We start from the raw sequence: 20355 nt of genomic DNA on the forward strand, positions 1-20355 counted from the left end.
TACAGAGGAAATCAATTACTTCCATCATTCCTGAGCTTTCTGAACTAACACACTCCTGCCAGTTTTCAGCAAGTCTCATGGACCACAATCACCTGCACTATTAGAGTTTTAATTGAAAAATGCACTGAACATTACAGCCTAATTTGTTCTGCAAATCAGCTGTGAGCCACTTAGCAGGGCTGTTGGTGCTGCATTTACCATGGAGTGGGAGTCACTTACCTACCTTAACTTCCACAGCTGATACATGTTAGATATAAAATACATTGGACATCTATGAATGTGTGAAGCATATTTATTTCACAAGCCAAAGGGATCTTTGAAAATTTGGTGGCAAATGAGACCCAAGAAATGAGGAAATCTTTGCTTAACTAAGCAGGCTTGTGCCTATGGGCTGGGGACTTTGGAAATATTCATATGCTAACACAATTGCACGCTGGAAGAAAGGAATATAAAAATTAGTTGGACACACCACACGAGAAAATCCTCATGGTGGTTGAGTCCCAAGAAAATGAGAGATGAGACCTGCTCCCATTCCTGTATTCCCAGCACAAAAATCCTCCCTGCTTCCATCTGCTTATGTGTCCTCTTCTGCTGTCTCCTCCTTTCTTTGTCCTTTTCCACTTTAGCAGATTCTCCTGTTTTGTTTCAATAACTAAACTATGATTTAGGTCAGGAACCCATTCCCAGATGCTGTGATTTTTCTGTTTACAAAGAGCCCTATCCTAACCTTCCCTTTCTCCTCCTTTTGCAGCTCCAGAAACACTTGTAGCCACTCCTTCCCTGCTCCTGAGCCTCCAAAGAAACAGATGGTTGCTGGGTAAGATGTGTCTTTTAATGCATTTGAAAGAGCAGAAATCCATAAAAAACAGGCAGTCACTCTCTAAATCATACAGTGCCCTTGTGCAAAATAGTTATTTGATGTGTGGCCTCTCCCAGGGATAGAGTGACATACAGGCTGTGCTGGGACTCATAAAATTAGACACACACAGAAGCTGTAAAATGCTTTGCTTGTGCACTTGGACTGTCCGTGTCTGCCAGAGCTGCACATGTCGGGAAGGGAATCAGGAGGAGTGGGTCAATATTAATCACATCCAAGCCAGTGTTATGTAGGATTTGGGAAGAAAAGATCATAGGAAAATACAAACACTTCTCTTTTCATCTTTACACAAATAATGGTTTCAGAAATTACTAGAGTAGCTTAGTGTAACTGGCCCCCGGTGGCACGGCACTGCCGGGGTGTCGGTGCACGCAAGGCAGCTGCTACCGCACACTCCGAGCTCAGCAGCCCAGGCACCGAGCGGGGCTGGAAATACTGCTCAAGCAGTTACCGCAATTGTTTGTGCTAAAGATGGGATTTTAGCAGCTGCCAGGGGAAAAAATACAATTTTAGGGTGGATGGCGTAAACCGTTAATAATCCCTGATTTAACTCCCACTAGACCATCAAATGAGAATGAGCTTTCTGCCACTAAGCGGGTCTTCATGGAGGCAGAGCTACTGTAGAAATCCTTTATGCAGAAAAGCTCATGACACCTCATTACAGTTTTCTTTTATTTGTGCTCCACTTCTATTTAGCATTGCTGAAGGTGTTGGCTTTCTGGTGTGATTACAGGAAAATCTGTCTCAGTTTTGCGGTGAGTTTTGGGACTCTCTCTCCCAGCACACACCTCCCTGCACTGACCCAACAACCAAGGTGGGGCAAGGTTGTTCCAGGGGGAACAAATCCAAATCTTGGGGACAACAGGAGCAGGAGACTGGGGGCTCTTTTGGTCAAAATTTCTCTGTTGAGACTGCTATAAAGTAAGGATGAATTTAAAGATAAGAGAGCAATGGATAAATAAATTACGGAGGCTCCCAACAGGCAGGGCCTCTGTGAGTTACGAGACATCTGCAGGGAAATAATGCCTCCTCTCATTTCTTTCCACTCAAGTCCATTTAACACACTGCTGCTAAAGCTATCTACCTTGGCAGCTACTCTGTAACCCATTAAGAGTCCTTGATCTATTCATTCCCATAAAGAAAGAGGGTTTTTTTATACTATAGTATTTCAGGTCCTTAATGCATCTGTCCAGAAAAACATTTAAAGAGATGATACAAAAGGAACAAAAGGAAGAAAAATAGTAGGCACATATTAAAAAGTATCACAATCAGTATGTGCAAAGGAAAAATACCCATAAAATTCCATAAACTACAATCTTTTTGCATGAGATGGTGAAACTGTGCAAGACTGCACAGATGGAAAACTGTGACAGGTCTTAATAAAAAGGAAAATGAAGTCAGATTTCACAGAACATGTGTATTCCTAACTACCAAATGCAGGTAACTTCTAAAATGCCCGTCAAGAATGTATTTGAACAAGACAAACTAACCCAGTAAAATATTTGTGTCTTGTATGAATTAAATGTATAAAATTAGTTATATTGATAAATAGGATTGCAATGAATAGAAAACTCAGTAACAATCTCATATAAAAAAAGGAGATTCCAACCTTCAAAACTTCATGTTAAGACTGATAGACATGTTTATCTGGGTATGCTATGACCAGTAGAAATATTCACTATACAGAATAGAACCAGTTTTGTACTAGAAGAGGCCTGTAACTTCCTCTATTGTGATGTACACACATACATCGTATGAAATGGCACTCTAGCACTGTGATCATTGTGGTGGTAAAATTATTAGTATTTCTGATTGAGAGGTCTGACTAAGAGTTGTCTTTGCTAAAAGAACATTCCTTTTGACTGAAAGCTAACCATCTGTGATTGTTTCCAACTCCCCGTTTCAGAACTAAGACAACACTGGGTGTGCCACTCCTACAGGTTCCGCCAACAGCCTTCTCTCCAGATTGCCCTGTTATTTACTGCTGGAGTCCTTGGAACTGTGAAGGAGTCCATTCCTCCCAGGGATGGATTCCTGGCTTTATTAACACTGAAATGATTGTTCTTCCTCACCTCTTTCCTCCTTTTCTGAAACAGCGTATGGGTTGGGTCTCTGCAATCACTTGGCAGAAAATGGGGGAGCAGAGGGGGAGATGCTGCCCGAGTGCTCTCTCACTGTGACCATGGCTAACGGAACTTCTGCCCGATCTGTCCTAAATTGTGTTTGCCTTATTATGCACATGGAGTCTCAAGATTCTCCAACAGCATCTACTGGTTAAAGAACGATACCGACCTGTGCTTGCTGTTTTGGATGTAGACTCTGATAATATGAGTGACCCTACTCAGGAATCCCATTGAATGAAAAAATCCTAGCAATTGGGAGTTGCTGTCGAGAGCTGGGAAGGGAAGGATTTTCCTTCCTATAAAATACAAAACTTTTGAAAAAGTTTGCCTTCCAGAAAAAAAGAAAAAGAATCAACCTTAAACATTTTTGGCAGCTGAAAATTAGACGGAGGTATTGAATTCCAGTTAATTTTTTCTTTTGAATAATCTGGAAACATTTGGGTTTGGTTTAGAAGGATTTTTTTCTATAGTTAACTTCATCAGAAATATGTACTATATGAACACGAAATAAAAAAATAATCCAAGAAAAGCTACGATTTCAGGAAATCAAAATCTTCATACAAAAACATTCACTGAGCTCAGATTTATGCCTTCTTTCTATTTTTGGATTAATTGAAAATTTGCAGTCAATGATAATTTGTCACTCACTTCAATGGGCTTAGAATTTCTCAGTCACTCATTAATCAATTAATTAATAAACTAATATATTTAGGTCCCAATGGAACTGAGCTGAGGTATCTAGAAATTAATATACTACAAATACTTCACTATAATAACCAAAATGTTTTAATTTGCTCAAAGGTGTATAAAGCAAAGCAGAAGTCTGACACTCACCACATGATAGGATTCAATTCTTGCTGATGGTAAGAGTCAAAGTCATCTCGTAGGATAATGCTGTCACTGTGCATTTCAGCTGCAAAGAAAAGAAAGCACTATATGAAAAGATCCAGTGCAATCATCCAGTGCTTTCTAAGTGTTGCCTTACCTAGAGCTCAAGTCATGCGTTGTAAAATGAGGAAATCAGCTTTTTAAAGTATGCTGGTTACAAAAGCAGGGTTTTCTCTGTCATGGGCATTTTTGGCTTACCCTGGGACATAGTTACACAGAAATTTAAGAAGTCTCTCAATCTATCACCAAAGTCCAATGGTTATGAAAAGATGCAGTCACCGAGTGCCTACTAAGTGTTTTAAGAACTTTTGTTCCAAATTGTTGGTTGCTCTGAATGTTCAGAAAAAAATCACTCCAAATCCAGATTTTGGAAACACTGGCACAAGGAGGGATGAGAGGTCCTAGTGAGTGTACTACACTTCTGATAGTCAGGGGGTTCATTCTGATAACTCATAAGCAAAAATCCTTGAGCTCATTTGGACTTTCTCTGCTGCTATCAGTGGAGCTGGCAGTAAAGGTCAGCTCATTTAAGGAATATAAACTGTGAGTTATGCTATGCAAATGTTTCTAACCATTGATCTGCAAGCTTTGGACTCCATCTTTGCCCCTAGATTTCTGGTATCATTTATAGAATCATAGAATAGAATCATAGAATTGTTTAGATTGGAGAAGACCTTTAAAATCATCAAGTCCAAATGCTAACCTAACCCTGCCAAGTCCACCACTAACCCATGTTCCTAAGCATCTTGTCTACCTGTCTTTTAAATACCTCCAGGGATGGGGACTCGACCACTTCCCTGTGCAGCCCGTTCCAATGCTTGTCAACCCTTTCTGTGAAGAAACTTCCTAATGTCCAACCTAAACCTGCCCTTTATGTATGATGGCCAAAAAAAAAAAGAAACAAATCCCAAAACTTTGGCAGCTGTATTTGTATCAAACAGATCTTTCTCTACAAATACTTCCATTAAACGAATGAAGTAGCTGTCACCTGCTATTTAAACTGAGCCAAGATGCCAGAATCTGTCCCAGACTAATCAAATAGCAACACAGGGGATGGTGGGTGCAGGGCCGGAGCTCTGCTGCGTGCTCTGTGCCTGGCTGGGAGAGCAGAAGTGCCCTGATCCTGGGTGTGCCCCAGAGGTACACTGGGACAAAACCTTCCTCCCAGTGACCCAGCATGGGTGTGACTGTGCTGTCCCACACTGGGGGTTATGGGTCCTCATGCAAACAGATGCTCTCCTACACAGCCAGAAGAAAAGCTCTGCAGTATTATATACTCACACTGCAAGGGCTCAAAGGCAATAAATAAACAGCAATAAAAAACACAATGAAAAAAACAACTAATCAGGATTAGCCATAATTCAATTCATTTTATATGAGTCTCATTTTTATTTGAACTCCCCAGAGCTAGTTTCATATGACCTTACAGATTGTTTATCATAATAAAGTTAGTGATTCTGAGTTTTAGTAATAAGAATGACAAATCACCTACCTAGGTGAGGATGTAAGGGAGCTTCTGTTGGAGCTGTGGAGAACAAAGACACACAACACATTAATATCTTCCATGATCAGGGCTTAATTGCAACATTAAAAATCTATTCAGCATAAAAGAAATTGTACAGTACATGTTCTCTTAAGTCAGCTATCCCGACAGTTTAATTATGAAAAATGTGATACACACTGAAAGTTACAAAAAATATAATAGGAAAGAAAAAAAGAAATATTCTCTAATTAAAATAAGCATCAATAATAAATGAAATACAGAAATGGTTGTACAACAAGGTAAGAAAGTGATATTCTAGAGATATTATTAGAAATAATTTGGATTAAGATTCAGTAATTCAATGATTGACAAAGAGAGTGGGAATTAGGCTGAGCAAAAGAAATAGTCTAGGCAAGGCAAAAATGCCACACTGACCACTGGACAACATTTTACTGGGTATACTGTTGGGAGAAAAAATCCTAGTATCCCTAGGGCAACAAGTAACAGATTGACTCCACAAGTCACTGAATCCAACACTTGTTTTAAAGCATGTTTTTACATGCATTGCTGAATCAATTCCCCGGCAGGTCTTTGTTTTCCAAGAAACAGTAGAATATTGTAATGACACACGGCATGGGGGGCACGAGTGTGAAAGGACAAAACTTTATTAAGTAGTCTTCTCCTAACACTTTGCAACAGGAGTCTCGGTGTAACATGACACAAAAGTAGACAGAATATATCTGAAAGGGCACACAAAAAATATGGGGAAGTCTAGAAGGTGGCTACACAGTGTAGCTAGATACTCCATGGTAGCTACTACATCCATAGCCCTGCCTGATCTTAAATCCAAAGTAAGTTACACCTCTTTCACAGAGGCAAAGAGGTGCATATAAGCAAGCTCCTGGGGAGCAGGTACCTCTTTTGCCTCTCAATACCTCGCCCATGCAGCTATATTTCTAGCTGTATTTTCTACTTTGGTAAATAGAGCACCAATAACAAAGAATTTTTGAAGCCAGGATGCTTTTTATAATTCTGTGTTTCTTGTGGGGCACTGACCTAAATGGCATCAGTACTCCTGATTTCTTCAGCATACTTGCAAAAAAATGCTGAAGTACTGCAATTTCTGCAATAACATCTGACAAATTAAAAATAGTTTAAAAATAAACATAAAAATGACTGCAGCAATCTGTGTAGAGCCCTCACACACAGTCATTTGAATAGAAAGTCCAATACAAATCTCAAGAATTTTGTTTTCCTCTTTCTGCTTTCTCCTATAAACACTGGGTTTGCATGCAGACGTGACATTCTGTAATGAAATGGCAACATTTCATGGGGAAGTTGGTGATTAAAAAGACTGAGCAAGATACAACTGAGGTGTCTGCAGACCAGAAGAGTGGCAAACAGTCTAGATTCAGCTTAAACAGAAGCCTTTAATTTAACTGATTTACAACTTAGGAGACTGTCAGCTTTTACTTCCATACATATATAGACAATGCTGAAAACAACCACAGAACCACTGAAGTGAAGTGCACTGAAGTGCAGTGAAGAGCAAAGGCATTCTTGAGAGAGTTTGATGCTAAATAGAAATCACAGACATGCAGAAATACAAAATTTTTATTTTTTTATGCAGCTAACTTGCTGCATTTTTATAAAAGAAACTTATCCATGTCATCTTGTCTTCCCCAGCAGAAATGCCAATAATAATCAATGGCCAAGACCTCTCACCATGACAGTACAAAATCTGGAGCAATACAACTCCAACTGCACGTTAAGCTTGGCATTGCCTCCAGGATAATGCTGGGCTGCACTGGTGGGTACCGCAGAGGAAAAGACAGCATTTGTCCCTTGCAGTCACAAGCTTTGTTTTTTTCCATGCAGGCATGTATAAATTTCTCTAGAAAACTTTTAAAATGTCTTTGCACAGAAGGGGATTAAGCTGGGTTAACCAAATTATTTCCCAGATCGAGCAATGCAGGCTGTTCTAGATTTTGCCTGTAGGAAAAGGAGTACATTCTGGTATGAGATTTGAAATATTCCTGATGTTCTAAGAGGTTAAACTTAAAATAAGACCTCTGTCTTTGATGCTCTGCGTTACACCTTTTAACTAACTCCAGATCATCACTAAGGGATGATCCACTGCAAGGACAGGTGTGGCTGAGAGCCACTCCACTAGTGCTCATCTACGGGGAGGATGGTCATGTCAGGCCACGTCATGGGCAGACTCATTTATTGGCCAAGCAAATTTCATTAGCCCTTGAGAGTAACTCAACTGAAAGAGACCTTCCTCTCCAATGACAGCAGTTCAGACCTGAAAGTGAAAGACAAGATTGTCGTTCATCCCAGGTTGCTTGGCATTGCTCTTTGGAAGAGGCTTTCTGTAGAAGGATACACACAATCACTAATGATACTTTCTGAAGTCATTATGCAAAATTTCAGCATTCACCCAAAAGGCACAGGTATAGCACAAACTTGGAATCTTTAACTTTGCAAACTCCTTTGACTTCAGCATTTTTTTATATAACTATCTCTTTATGTAATTAAAGGATACAAAATTGGGATCTGAGAATTTTTCCTAAAACACTTCTTCAGTTGTATGCATAGTGTATTGCAAACCAAACCTGCTTACCAATGGACTCAAGTGAAGGAAATTGTGTAGATACTGGGGAGACCTCATTGCAGCCTTTCCGTATGTAAAGGGGGCTTATAAGAAAGATGGGACAGACTTTTATAGCAGGGCCTGTAGCGATAGGACAAGGGGTCATGGTTTTAAACTAAAAGGGGGTAGATTTAGACTAGATGTAAGAAGAAACTTTTTACAGTGAAGGTGGTGAAACACTGGAACGCGTTGCCCAGAGAGGTGGTAGATGCCCCATCCCTGGAAACATTCAAGGCCAGGTTGGACAGTGCTCTGAGCAACCTGATCCAGTTGAAGATGTCCCTGCTCACTGCAGAGGGATTGGACTAGATGACATTTAAAGGTCCCTTCCAAACCAAACTATTCTATAATTCTAAGATACATACTAGTGCTACCGATAACTCACTTAAAAAACTAAAGGTAGAGTTAAGCAAACACTTAATGTTGGACAAAAGGTTGTTCTTGCAAATAAAGACTTTATGCTGAGGAGGGGTTATGTTTCCCAAATCTCTACAGGATCTGAGAAGCCCAAGCATTTTTGCCTCAGGTATTCCTTCATCTAATTTGTAATTCAAATTCCAGAGCTGAATATGACAAAAGACTGTGAAGGTACCATTTAATGAGTGATAAAGCTCGGCTTTAATCTCCCTATGAATAATTTCTGTATTACATTTATATTTCATTGCAAAACAGCACTGGGTTGATCTTCAAATGTTATAGTTAGGGTCCCCAAAATAACAGAAATTTAGAGCATCACACAAAACCAACTTCATCAGTTTTAAAATATTTTCAGATCTGCCCTTCTCATCAACTTATAGAACTATTTATTTTAAAACAATATGGATTGTACAGTAAGCCATACAGTGTAGCTGAAGTCAAATGGAGTTTCATTGCATAACATGACAAAGCTAAAACAAAACAAAACAAAAGATATGGTGCAGAGTAGCTACACAGGGCAAAGATATAAAACATTTAAAATTTAAAAAAAATATATAAAGATTCAGACTGACGGGGGAAAAAGGCCATCTTAGGTTGTATTTTAAACTATAATTCAATTCCTTAGATGTTCCTTAGGCACTTGGTTGGATGGTTTTAAATTTAGAATCAGTACTTGTGTGGCTCCAAAATACATCTTATCTTGAATGACAATGTAATTCCTTTTTAAAAAAGTAAAGTAAATTAATTTATTATTTGATATTTAACTAGCACCCAGGGTATATACAGAGCTTTACAAGAGACAAATTGTACTAAGCAAAGAAACAGAGCTCAACAGAGTTCACCATCTAAGAGGCATGAGCAAATACAATATGAAAAAATGTAAGGAAATGTAGGACGCTTGCCTTGTATGACAAAGCAAACCCTTTGGTAAGAAAAAGCACAGAATAGAGGACACGATACAAAGTAGTTCAGAGAAAGAAAGGCCACAGTTAAACTGGAAGCGTGAGAAACTTGAGGAAAGTAATGGGGAATTCAGAAGTCAATGGAATCATTGTGGGGCTCTGTGTCAATGGGATGAGGGAGAATGAAGGCATCTTTTGGAGTAAAAGGTTAAAATTTTCTGTGGATGAAGTAAGGCTACTGAGAGGTTAAACCAATAGAAAAATACGCCCTGTTTTGGTTAAACTAGAAGGGAGGGAAATAGGAGAGAAGTAGGAAGGGAATGTCATCTTCGGATAGAGGAGCTGGAATATGAGGAGGGAAACAAGATTTGACGATGCTCCTGATGTCAGTGGAAAAACCAGAAACAAAATCATTAAACATGGTAATGGTTAACTGTTAAGCAAAACTAGTCTCTGTTCAGATAAAAAGAGCTAGCATAATGCAAATTAAACACATGTTCCAGCAACATCAGTTTGTACTACTGACACCCTATATTCAAAAGACCGCTGGGGTCAAGCCTCCGTACAGGCATCGGTAGGGAACACAGTATAAGACACAGCAGTGTCTTAAAACACACTGGGAAGTAAATAGATTATTTTTTCTTTTTTCTCAGAACCCTGAACTTACTGTTTAAATATAAAGGAAAAATGAATTAAAGACACGCAAATGCTCAAATGTTCCCAGACAAGCACCTTGCTCATCTTGCAACAGCCAGCAGCCATTAGCTGTTGCTCATCACCGCAAACGAGATGTGGAGAGAGGTATATTCTATTTTGTGTATTATGAAGAAGTCTAGTCTCCTTGTCATTAGCATCCAGATGAAGATGAAAACCAAAATTAATGCTTTTGTTTAGACTCCTGCCAATACTTTCTTTTTACTAGTAAACAAAATAGCTATTGAATGATAGAGGCTGAGCATCCCCCTAGAGAGAGTCGGTGTGTTGCCCGAGGGCTGCATTATTCTCGCTGACACATAAGCCAAGGAACAATAAGTCAGCTCTGAACTCCAGTCTTCTGTAAAATACTGCTCTGGTCAAGCCTGAGAGCCTGCAATCTGTTTTGCATTTATTTTTCAGAGTGTTCTTAAATCCATATTTACAAGGTACAAAATATGCCTAAAAGGTCTTCCACAAACATTCAGGTAGAAGCTATGAAATAAAAGAGACTCTGGGCCAGTTCTCAGGATTTACTCTCATATGAAGACATCTGTCAGACCATAGAGTGGTTCCCTAAGAAGGGAATCCCAATCCTATAACTTGTGGCATTGAGTATGAGATTGTATAAAATTCTGGGAACTATGTGGAAAGGAATGATTTTGCACGATGAAGGAACAACATCCTTCATCTTTTCCATTTCTTAGGTTTTACTGTTCAGGGATTCTTCTCTAGTGAGTCAGAACTAAATTACGTGCTCGCAAATCTCCCAGTATGGTCCTTATTCCAAAGAACTGTAGTACTGGTCCAATGTTACATAGTGTACCGGGAGCATGGTCTCCTTAACCCTTTAAAACTAGTTGATGCAGTAGAGGCCAGTGGGGTTCTGTGAGGCGAGCGCCGCTGCCTCCGTCCCTGCACCGCGGGCTGCTCCTCCCAGCAGCATCGCTGCTTTCACACAGAGCTCAGCTCTGTTGAGTTCTACAGTGAAATGCAGCTGGGTCTGATGTTTTGCCAACTCCATTTAAGTTATGATACTGTTTATTAATGTATGATTTTTGTTCTACTCAAGCCAGGAATAAATATGCATCAATCTGCACAATAATAAGTTTACCTTATTTTCTATTTATTTTGCTATGAAATCAACAAGTTACAGATATTGTTAATTAAAAATATTATTAATGGCAAGAATATAATCAGTCATTGACATCCTATTTGTCCTTAAAATATTTATAAGACATCTATCTTTTCTATCTTGGCTTATACAATTTTTGGTTTCTTGCCTATTTGTGCTGGATTAACTCTTTTGTCTGATAATCTTTATGCCTCCTTTCTTCAATATCCAATAAAATTGTTATAAACTTTAATATTTACATCAGTTCCCAAAGATGTCTCTAGGTTCCTAAAATATTTACTATATGTTGAACACACAGCTTTTATACATTATACATAGGGCTGCTTGTTTGGCATTGCCATCCCTTAATGCTGCCCTTTATCATTCTCTAATTCTCTTCAAAGTAAGAACTACACTTTCCTTTCACTGCACAAATCCCATTAACTCTATTAGGATTTACTAATGCACATCCGAGGGTGGACAGCCACAGTGAATGTGATTTCTGAGATTCCTTGCTTCATGTAAATCCTTTGTACTAGTTATTATGAAGCCTGATATCATCTCCACTGAACATACTTATTAAAATGATATCCTGTAAATCTATGAAGTTGCTCTGTGGTTTTATTTTCTTTACTTAGTATACCACATCATTCAGGACAGCATTTCAGTATAGTAATGTTTATGGCCAGAAACAGACCATAAAAACTCATTTATGTCAGTCTACCTTGCTGGTTTGCATATATCTTAATATGATATTTGCATCTAAATAAATTCACTAATTCTTTCTGAAAGAATCCTTTGTTTACATTAATAGCATTGATGAAACTGTGATTGTCTTCATGGAATAAATGAAGCGAAGTTTACTTCAAAGAAAGCATTTAAATAGGAAAATTAATCCTAGTAGTATAAGAGCTATAATAATACTTACTGGTTAGGGGGACAAATGCAATGCACATTGCCTGCTGCAGAAATAAGAACAAAAGGGCAGAGGAGGGTCTAGTGCTGGAGTGGACTGGAGGAAGGGGAATGGGCAACAGTGTGGTTGACTAGCTGGGTCAGGAAAACTGTGGCCAAGCTAGAAAACTAAGGGGAGAGAGGCCTTAGTGAGGATAAAAATCTGTGAGAAGTAGAATTGTAGATTTGTTTAGGTTGGAAAAGACCTTTAAATGATCAAGTCCAACCATTAATCTAACACTGCCAAATCCACCATTAAACCATGTCCCTAAGCACCTTGTCTACCCAGCTTTTAAATACCTCCAGGGATGGGGACTCGACCACTTCCCTGGGCAGCCTGTTCCAATGCTTGACAGCCCTTTTGATGAAGAAATTTTTCCTAATATCCAATCTAAACCTCCCCTGACACAACTTGAGGATGTTTCCTCTCATCCTATTGCTGGTTACCTGGGAGAAGAGACCAACCCCCACCTCACTACAACCTCCTTTCAGGCAGTTGTAGAGGGCGATAAGGTCTCCCCTCAGCCTCCTCTTCTCCAGGCTGAACAACCCCAGTTCCCTCAGCCGCTCCTCGTCAGACTTGTGCTCTACACCCTTCACCGGCTTTGATGCCCTTCTCTGGACTCACTCCAGCACCTCAATGTCCTTCTTGTAGTGAGTGGCCCAACACTGAATGCAGTAAAGGATAGGGAACGACCAAGAGAACCTCTGAGAAGTTTGCACATCAATATTATAGGGAAATAAGATGACTAATTACATGTCTGTCATACACTGTGCACTGCTCATAAAACAGTACTTCTGGGTGATCCTTCACCATGGGTGAAGCCATGAAAGAACAGCTAAAGGTAGCCAGGGTCATTTCCAAAATGCTAGGCACCTGCCTAGAAGCTGCCTGTGAAGACAGGAAAAACCTTAATAAAAGGGAGCAGGAGCTAAAGGATGAAGTGGGCGGCAGAAAGGCAGCCGGATTAATACTGTCCCTACAAATTGAACAGCTACAGAAACAGTTGCAGAAAGAAAAGGAGGAAAAACAAAAATTGGCAGAAAAGGTTGAGATGATGCTTATGCAAGCTCCCAATCCACTCCTTGATACTGTAGATCTTAGGAAATTTATTGTATCCCCTAAAAAGTAGGATGGAAACATGTGGGGTAACCCCAATGATAATGAATTGGGGAAAGATGATTCTTTGTCTCCTCTAAATCCTCCTGCATACATAGCTAGGCCCATTATAAAAACAGCAGAATGTTGGGGTGGAGCAGGAGGTCATACCCGAAAAACAACCCCATTTGATCCAATCCAAATGGGTAACCTACAAGTATGTTATAGCCATAAGCCAGGTGAAACTGAAACTGAATATTTATGGAATGTATATCTAACTGGGTGAGATAGAATTTTACTAAACAGTGATGAAGCCAGTGGGTTTTGGAGCCCTGGTGTCTTTTGAAATGCTGGTCCTGAGCCTCCAGATAGTCCCCATTCAATAACAAGTAGAGTGGCATACTGGGCTGGGGGAATAGATATACTGAAGGGAGGAGAACCGCTAGTAATACCTGTTAAATCCCTGAATGAACTCTCCACAGCTATTACAAAAGCTGCCATAACCAGGCCATGCATGAGCGCAGCCCTCTTAATGTTCCCATATCAGCAACGGTGGATCACAATATGCTAAAGCCGTTAATTAAGAGAGCCTCTGCTATACTCAAACCCTACCTCATTGCAAAATGAGATGAAATTAGGAGAAACACAGATTTCAATGCCCTGTTAGCTGTAAGGGACATTGCAGATGATCAGGAAGGGGCCCTAGTGCACAGAATTCTCCCCACCTGGGCAACATTGATGCATGACATCATAAATCATGGGCAAGAAATGGGGTGGGGTGATACGCCTGTCAAAATCAAAAATCACAGTCATAATATCAGAAAAATTAAACAAACACCCCAAAATTATTCCTGGGAACCAAAACCTGTTGTTCATCAATGTAAGACTCAGAGGTGGAAAGAACTGTATAACCAAGCATTGGCATTGGGTATTCCAAGAGCTGTAATTCAGAGACAACCTGCCAGCCTTATCCAAAATCTAATTTATGCATTTCGCAGACATGATCGGAGAGAAAACATTCCCAACACTCAGATACCATCACCAAATGTAAGAGAGGATGATAACCTTTACCTTCCCCAAAATCTGAGATCAAAAAACAAATAACACCTGGATGACAACTGGGTCTGTCTGTCTGGCAAGTGGAATCCTATCAATGGATAAATAACAAGAAAAGGTTGAGATGATGCTTATGCAAGCTCCCAATCCACTCCTTGATACTGTAGATCTTAGGAAATTTATTGTATCCCCTAAAAAGTAGGATGGAAACATGTGGGGTAACCCCAATGATAATGAATTGGGGAAAGATGATTCTTTGTCTCCTCTAAATCCTCCTGCATACATAGCTAGGCCCATTATAAAAACAGCAGAATGTTGGGGTGGAGCAGGAGGTCATACCCGAAAAACAACCCCATTTGATCCAATCCAAATGGGTAACCTACAAGTATGTTATAGCCATAAGCCAGGTGAAACTGAAACTGAATATTTATGGAATGTATATCTAACTGGGTGAGATAGAATTTTACTAAACAGTGATGAAGCCAGTGGGTTTTGGAGCCCTGGTGTCTTTTGAAATGCTGGTCCTGAGCCTCCAGATAGTCCCCATTCAATAACAAGTAGAGTGGCATACTGGGCTGGGGGAATAGATATACTGAAGGGAGGAGAACCGCTAGTAATACCTGTTAAATCCCTGAATGAACTCTCCACAGCTATTACAAAAGCTGCCATAACCAGGCCATGCATGAGCGCAGCCCTCTTAATGTTCCCATATCAGCAACGGTGGATCACAATATGCTAAAGCCGTTAATTAAGAGAGCCTCTGCTATACTCAAACCCTACCTCATTGCAAAATGAGATGAAATTAGGAGAAACACAGATTTCAATGCCCTGTTAGCTGTAAGGGACATTGCAGATGATCAGGAAGGGGCCCTAGTGCACAGAATTCTCCCCACCTGGGCAACATTGATGCATGACATCATAAATCATGGGCAAGAAATGGGGTGGGGTGATACGCCTGTCAAAATCAAAAATCACAGTCATAATATCAGAAAAATTAAACAAACACCCCAAAATTATTCCTGGGAACCAAAACCTGTTGTTCATCAATGTAAGACTCAGAGGTGGAAAGAACTGTATAACCAAGCATTGGCATTGGGTATTCCAAGAGCTGTAATTCAGAGACAACCTGCCAGCCTTATCCAAAATCTAATTTATGCATTTCGCAGACATGATCGGAGAGAAAACATTCCCAACACTCAGATACCATCACCAAATGTAAGAGAGGATGATAACCTTTACCTTCCCCAAAATCTGAGATCAAAAAACAAATAACACCTGGATGACAACTGGGTCTGTCTGTCTGGCAAGTGGAATCCTATCAATGGATAAATAACAATGGTCCATATATTTTATTCCCAGCTGGTACTCAACAACTATTAATAAAATTCCTAATAAATACGCGAGCACCTATTTCAATATTAACACAACAAGATGCTGAGAATCTGGGTCGACAACCTGGATGGCAAAGAGTTAAAATTACTGGCATGAATGGAGCAAGTGTTATTTGCCAAACTGTAAAAGTTAATTTATAGCTCCCGGGCGAAAAACATATGCTGTCTACCCAGTTTGCAGTAAAAAATCACGATGAAAATATTCTAGGCTTTGATGTTTTGAATGGCTGAACCTGGCGTCTCCCGGATGGCAGTGTATGGTCTTTTGGTTGAAATAATAACCCTAACTTTGATAAAGAATGGGAGGCTATTGTGAATTTACTCTGTGCAGCCCCTGCACTCCTTAGTTCAAAGATTACTCAATTTCTGCTGTAGCACGAGACGGAATTTCTGAAGTCATTTGGAAAAATGACATATTATCTGCAGAACCCACTCCCCACATAATTCACCAGTTTGGCCAGTCTGAAAGCCAGATGGGAGATGGCATCTGACAATTGATTATCGGCGCCTAAATGCCAATACAGCTCAGCTGACAGCCACAGTCCTAATATTGCCACCTTAACAGCCACACAACAAGCAGCTGTACACCCATGGATGGCAGCACTAGATGGAAAAGATATGTTCTTTATGGTCCCCTTGCAGGAGGAAGATAAAGAAAACTCTGCTTTTACCTGGGAAAGTATACAATATCCCTTTAACAGACTCCCACAGGGATATAAACTCATCTACAATTGTGCATGCTGCGCTTGCTGAACTGCTACAAACAGTCACACTTCCTCAGAATGCGAAACTATGCTGATCACTACTAAGTGGATTTATCCTCTGTCATAAGAGGGGTAACCCGTTCAGGCTTCCCCACCGAAACCTTTTTCTTCTTTTTTGTATTAGGAAAGAAGAAAAATGAATCTATATCAAAGGCAACAATGACAACAACAGTGGAACCAAACCTGATTTTATTTCTGAAATACTCATAAATTGAGCATGACAACAAGTGATTTGAACAAATTAGAACACCCATTGCAGTCTTCTCTATCGGGAACTAGTTAATGGCTTGTAGCCGGCTTATTACCTAAGTGGGAAAGAATTAATGAAAAATACCACCAGCCAAACCAAAATACCATGGACGCACTAGGCACAGCTCAAATTAATGTGTGTGTCTCTCTCTCGGTTGTATTCAGGCCCAATGGTGGATATAATCTACTCTAACAACAATTTAAGAGAAGGCGATGAGGGCACCTTGCCTCTGAAATTCAAAAGGTAATCTGGGATAATGCAACTCAATTTGAAAGAGACTTCCAGTCCCAGTGGCATCTAATCAATTTTACTTATAACCCTACTGACAATAAAGCCATAGCTTTTGTATTGACAATACGCAACCCAATCATTGCGCTGGGATTGAACCAAAATGGAACTACACTCTATCCGTTAGAACATAGAGTATGGGCCCGACAAAATAGGGATAAATGGCAAACTATTGATGTTGATACATGTGTGGTATAGGAACAACAGGGATTCATTTGTGCAAGTAACACCATTAAGGCCCAAGACATTTGTCTTGACACTGAACAAAGTGGTTTTCATTTTGAAATACAGCCCAATGAAACCCCTGAAACCGTACTTATGTATGTTGGAAATTGATGTGTTTATACAAGAACCCTTTGTAATTCTGTATCTATAGAAAACACCACTGTAGATACATACAGTCACTCAAATATCTGTATTAGTAGCTTTACCAAAATCACAGATGCGACTTTAACTATTCAGCTCCTGCCACGATCCACCAACTGCTACAATCTAACTATACGCTGTGTGAAGGTTTGTTACCTATCCCCATTGGCATGAATCTCACATTGGTGAAAAAACTGCTGCAACATGATGACCTGAATTAATCACTAAAGTGAATTCAGAACAATGGGCAAAAAACTCTGACTAGTGTGCATCATGATAGAGAAAAGACACATCGTATTCTTAGAACAGGTGAAAAAGGATGGGGAACATCACTGGTGGGATACCTCATTTGGATTGTCACCAACAGGAATTCTGAATCAACTATTGCATCCTAATGTGATCTTACAAATTTTTATTGTATATGTTTGCTGCTGAATATAGTTCTATATGTTAGAGTGTGGAAAATAGCTAAACAGCCAGCATTAAAACAAAAACCTCCTTACGTATATAAAACTGCTTGATCACATTTAACCAAAACCTGATTATTAACTAATCCAGCCAAAAAAATTCCTCAAAATTACAACTGGAATATGGCATTAATCTGTTTTATAGGCATGGAGGCAAGAGTCGACCACACTGCCACTCCATGAGTGAGATGGATTGACTTTAGTCATGGGGTGGGTTGTGGTGGTGCATCCCCCTCACACCCCCAGGCATTTCTCACTCCAACCCTTTTTCGACCTCAGGAATTCCTGCCAAACCGAAGCCTTTGTATAGTGAGTTGGTCAGTTAAGCACCCCTTAATTGTACCAGAAACTCCTATGTGGCTGAGGCAGGAAAGGCACCGCACGTACCAAGGAACTCCCTTTGACTGTTGAAGGCAGGGGACATCACAAGGAACAATCAGTTATCCCCTGGCAGCCTTGAAGCTTGTCTCACCTGGGTTGCAACCAAGCGGAGTGGTACCATTGTTACAAGCCAAGTGGAGCAGTGCCACCGTCACTGGAGTTTCAGGAGCACCAGCTGGACTGTGGTCAGGATGACAGTTTACAAACGACTAAAGCCAAGCATCTCATGACCCTATAAAAGAGTGGTTCAAAAGGAGGCCCTTTGAGCTCTCCTGGACCACAGTGGGCTGTGGCCAGCACTTCCCTCCGAGTGGGATGCCTCTCAGAGCTAGTGAACTCCAGAGTCTGTTAAACTCAGAGGTCCATTACCGGAGACCAACAGTGGAGGCTGGGCTGAAACACTTCACTCCCTGAGGCTCAACCCTCACCCATTGAGAGATGCCAACAAAATCGATGTGAGTATTTTACTAAACTCAAGGGGAATTTTTAACAGCTAAATCCACATATATTACTATTATTATATGTAGAGAGAGTCATGCTTCTTATATATATGCATGTGTGTATGGATCAACCTGAGTAATGTGCAGATGTGCGATTTAATTACTAATTCTGTGAATGTTCATAGAGTCGATAATCAAGTGCTGCTAAAACCTTATACCCTACCTCAAACTGTGAACTGCCACTGGACATTACCCTTAGTCACATAAGCCGTTGACCAAGTCTGGGACTAAGAGTGGACTTAGCCACACCTAGACTCCTCTCTCAGACAGAGTTTAGAAAGCAAGGGGGTCTACTCTGAACCTCGTGATTCAATGGGAGGGTTCTCCTTACCCTTGCATCCATATCACCTCTGTGAATCATTCCAACTCAGGTATAACTTGATGTACTTTTTCCATGCAGTAATGGAGAGAACCTTGCCATCTTTGAACCTGTAACTAAGTTGCTGTTGTAATTAATTCTGTTGAATCACTTTGCTAATTGGCTGGTGATAGAGTGCTGTTAAAATATCATAATCAAATCCTGTGATTCGTGTCATAAAGGCGGAAATAAATTCTAAACTTCTACTAAATTAAAATTGTGTACAGGCATTCATTTGTGATAAATTCACTCCAGTCATGACAGATGCCCAGCCTGTCCCTGAGCAGCTATCGCTGTCACCCGGCCAACTCCCCCCAGCTGATATACCGAATATGACGTCATATGGTGTGGAATAGCCCTTTGGCCAGTTGGGGTCAGCTGTCCTGGCTGTGCCCCCTCCCAGCTTCTCATGCACCTGGCAGAGCATGGGAAACTGAAAACAACAAGTCCTTGACTAGACTAGGCACTACTTAGCAACAACTAAAACATCAGGGTGTTATCAACATTCTTTTCGTACTAAATCCCAAACTGATCACTATGCCAGCTACTAGGAAGAAAATTAACTCTATCCCAGCCAAAACCAGGACAACCACCAAGACACAAATCCCATTTTGTTCTAGTCCTGCAGCGTCCCTGTGAACTCAGGTACAGCACACGGTACCATAACATCTTATTGTTCTAACCAACAATTTATTGCTAAAATGGTGATTTGAGATTAGGCTATGCTCCAAAACTGGAGAAATGCTAAGCAGAGAAGGGTGAAAGAATTACAATTTCTGCTGTCAACTATCCTTCTAAAATATCCCAGTACAGCATGTCTGACGAAAGGACTGTCAAAACCTATATGGATGGATTTCTACTCACTAGTCTCTGCTAATCAAGGTATTTTCTTCTGGCAAGGAGAAATCTTACCGCTTTGCCCATATTCTCCTTGACCGTGCTGCCAGTTCTGACACCGATAGTCATATACTTCCTTTCAGTTTGCTTGCACGTGGCTTTGATCCTCCTGGTCACTGCCAGCTCTCTGTCACTCTGCCATCAACACGTCTCTTACTTCCTTCTCCTTTCCTTACCTGTTCGGGCCCCCGCAGACTGCCTTTAGCCAACGTGCACTCACTTCGCAGCCGTGCTTTGGAGAGTTTCATCTGCTTATGAAGCTTTTCACCATTTTATGATGATGACTCTGCATATTTATTTTTCTGCTCTTAACTTGTGTCCATCTAGTGAGTAGCCTGTGTGAGATATCTTCACCATCCTCCTTAGCACACCCCAAATGGTGTTCCTGACAACACTTCTGTTCCTCACCCCCCTATACTAGTCACCGAAGC

General features: G+C 40.4%; 1 protein-coding gene across 1 annotated transcript in view; it reads right to left on the bottom strand.

Annotated features, from left to right (window-relative positions):
* RELN (reelin) overlaps positions 1-20355 on the bottom strand; it is a 258355-nt gene that overhangs the window by 163607 nt on the left and 74393 nt on the right. The window contains exons 5-6 of the mRNA XM_009641400.2: positions 5381-5413; positions 3835-3913 (exon numbers count right to left, since the gene is read on the bottom strand). Of these exons, the coding sequence (XP_009639695.1) occupies positions 3835-3913; positions 5381-5413 (112 nt within the window). The remainder of the gene's footprint in view (positions 1-3834; positions 3914-5380; positions 5414-20355) is intronic.

The sequence above is a fragment of the Egretta garzetta genome, unplaced genomic scaffold (genome assembly GCF_000687185.1).
Source record: "Egretta garzetta isolate BGI_Z169 unplaced genomic scaffold, ASM68718v1 scaffold156, whole genome shotgun sequence".
NCBI lineage: Eukaryota > Metazoa > Chordata > Aves > Pelecaniformes > Ardeidae > Egretta > Egretta garzetta.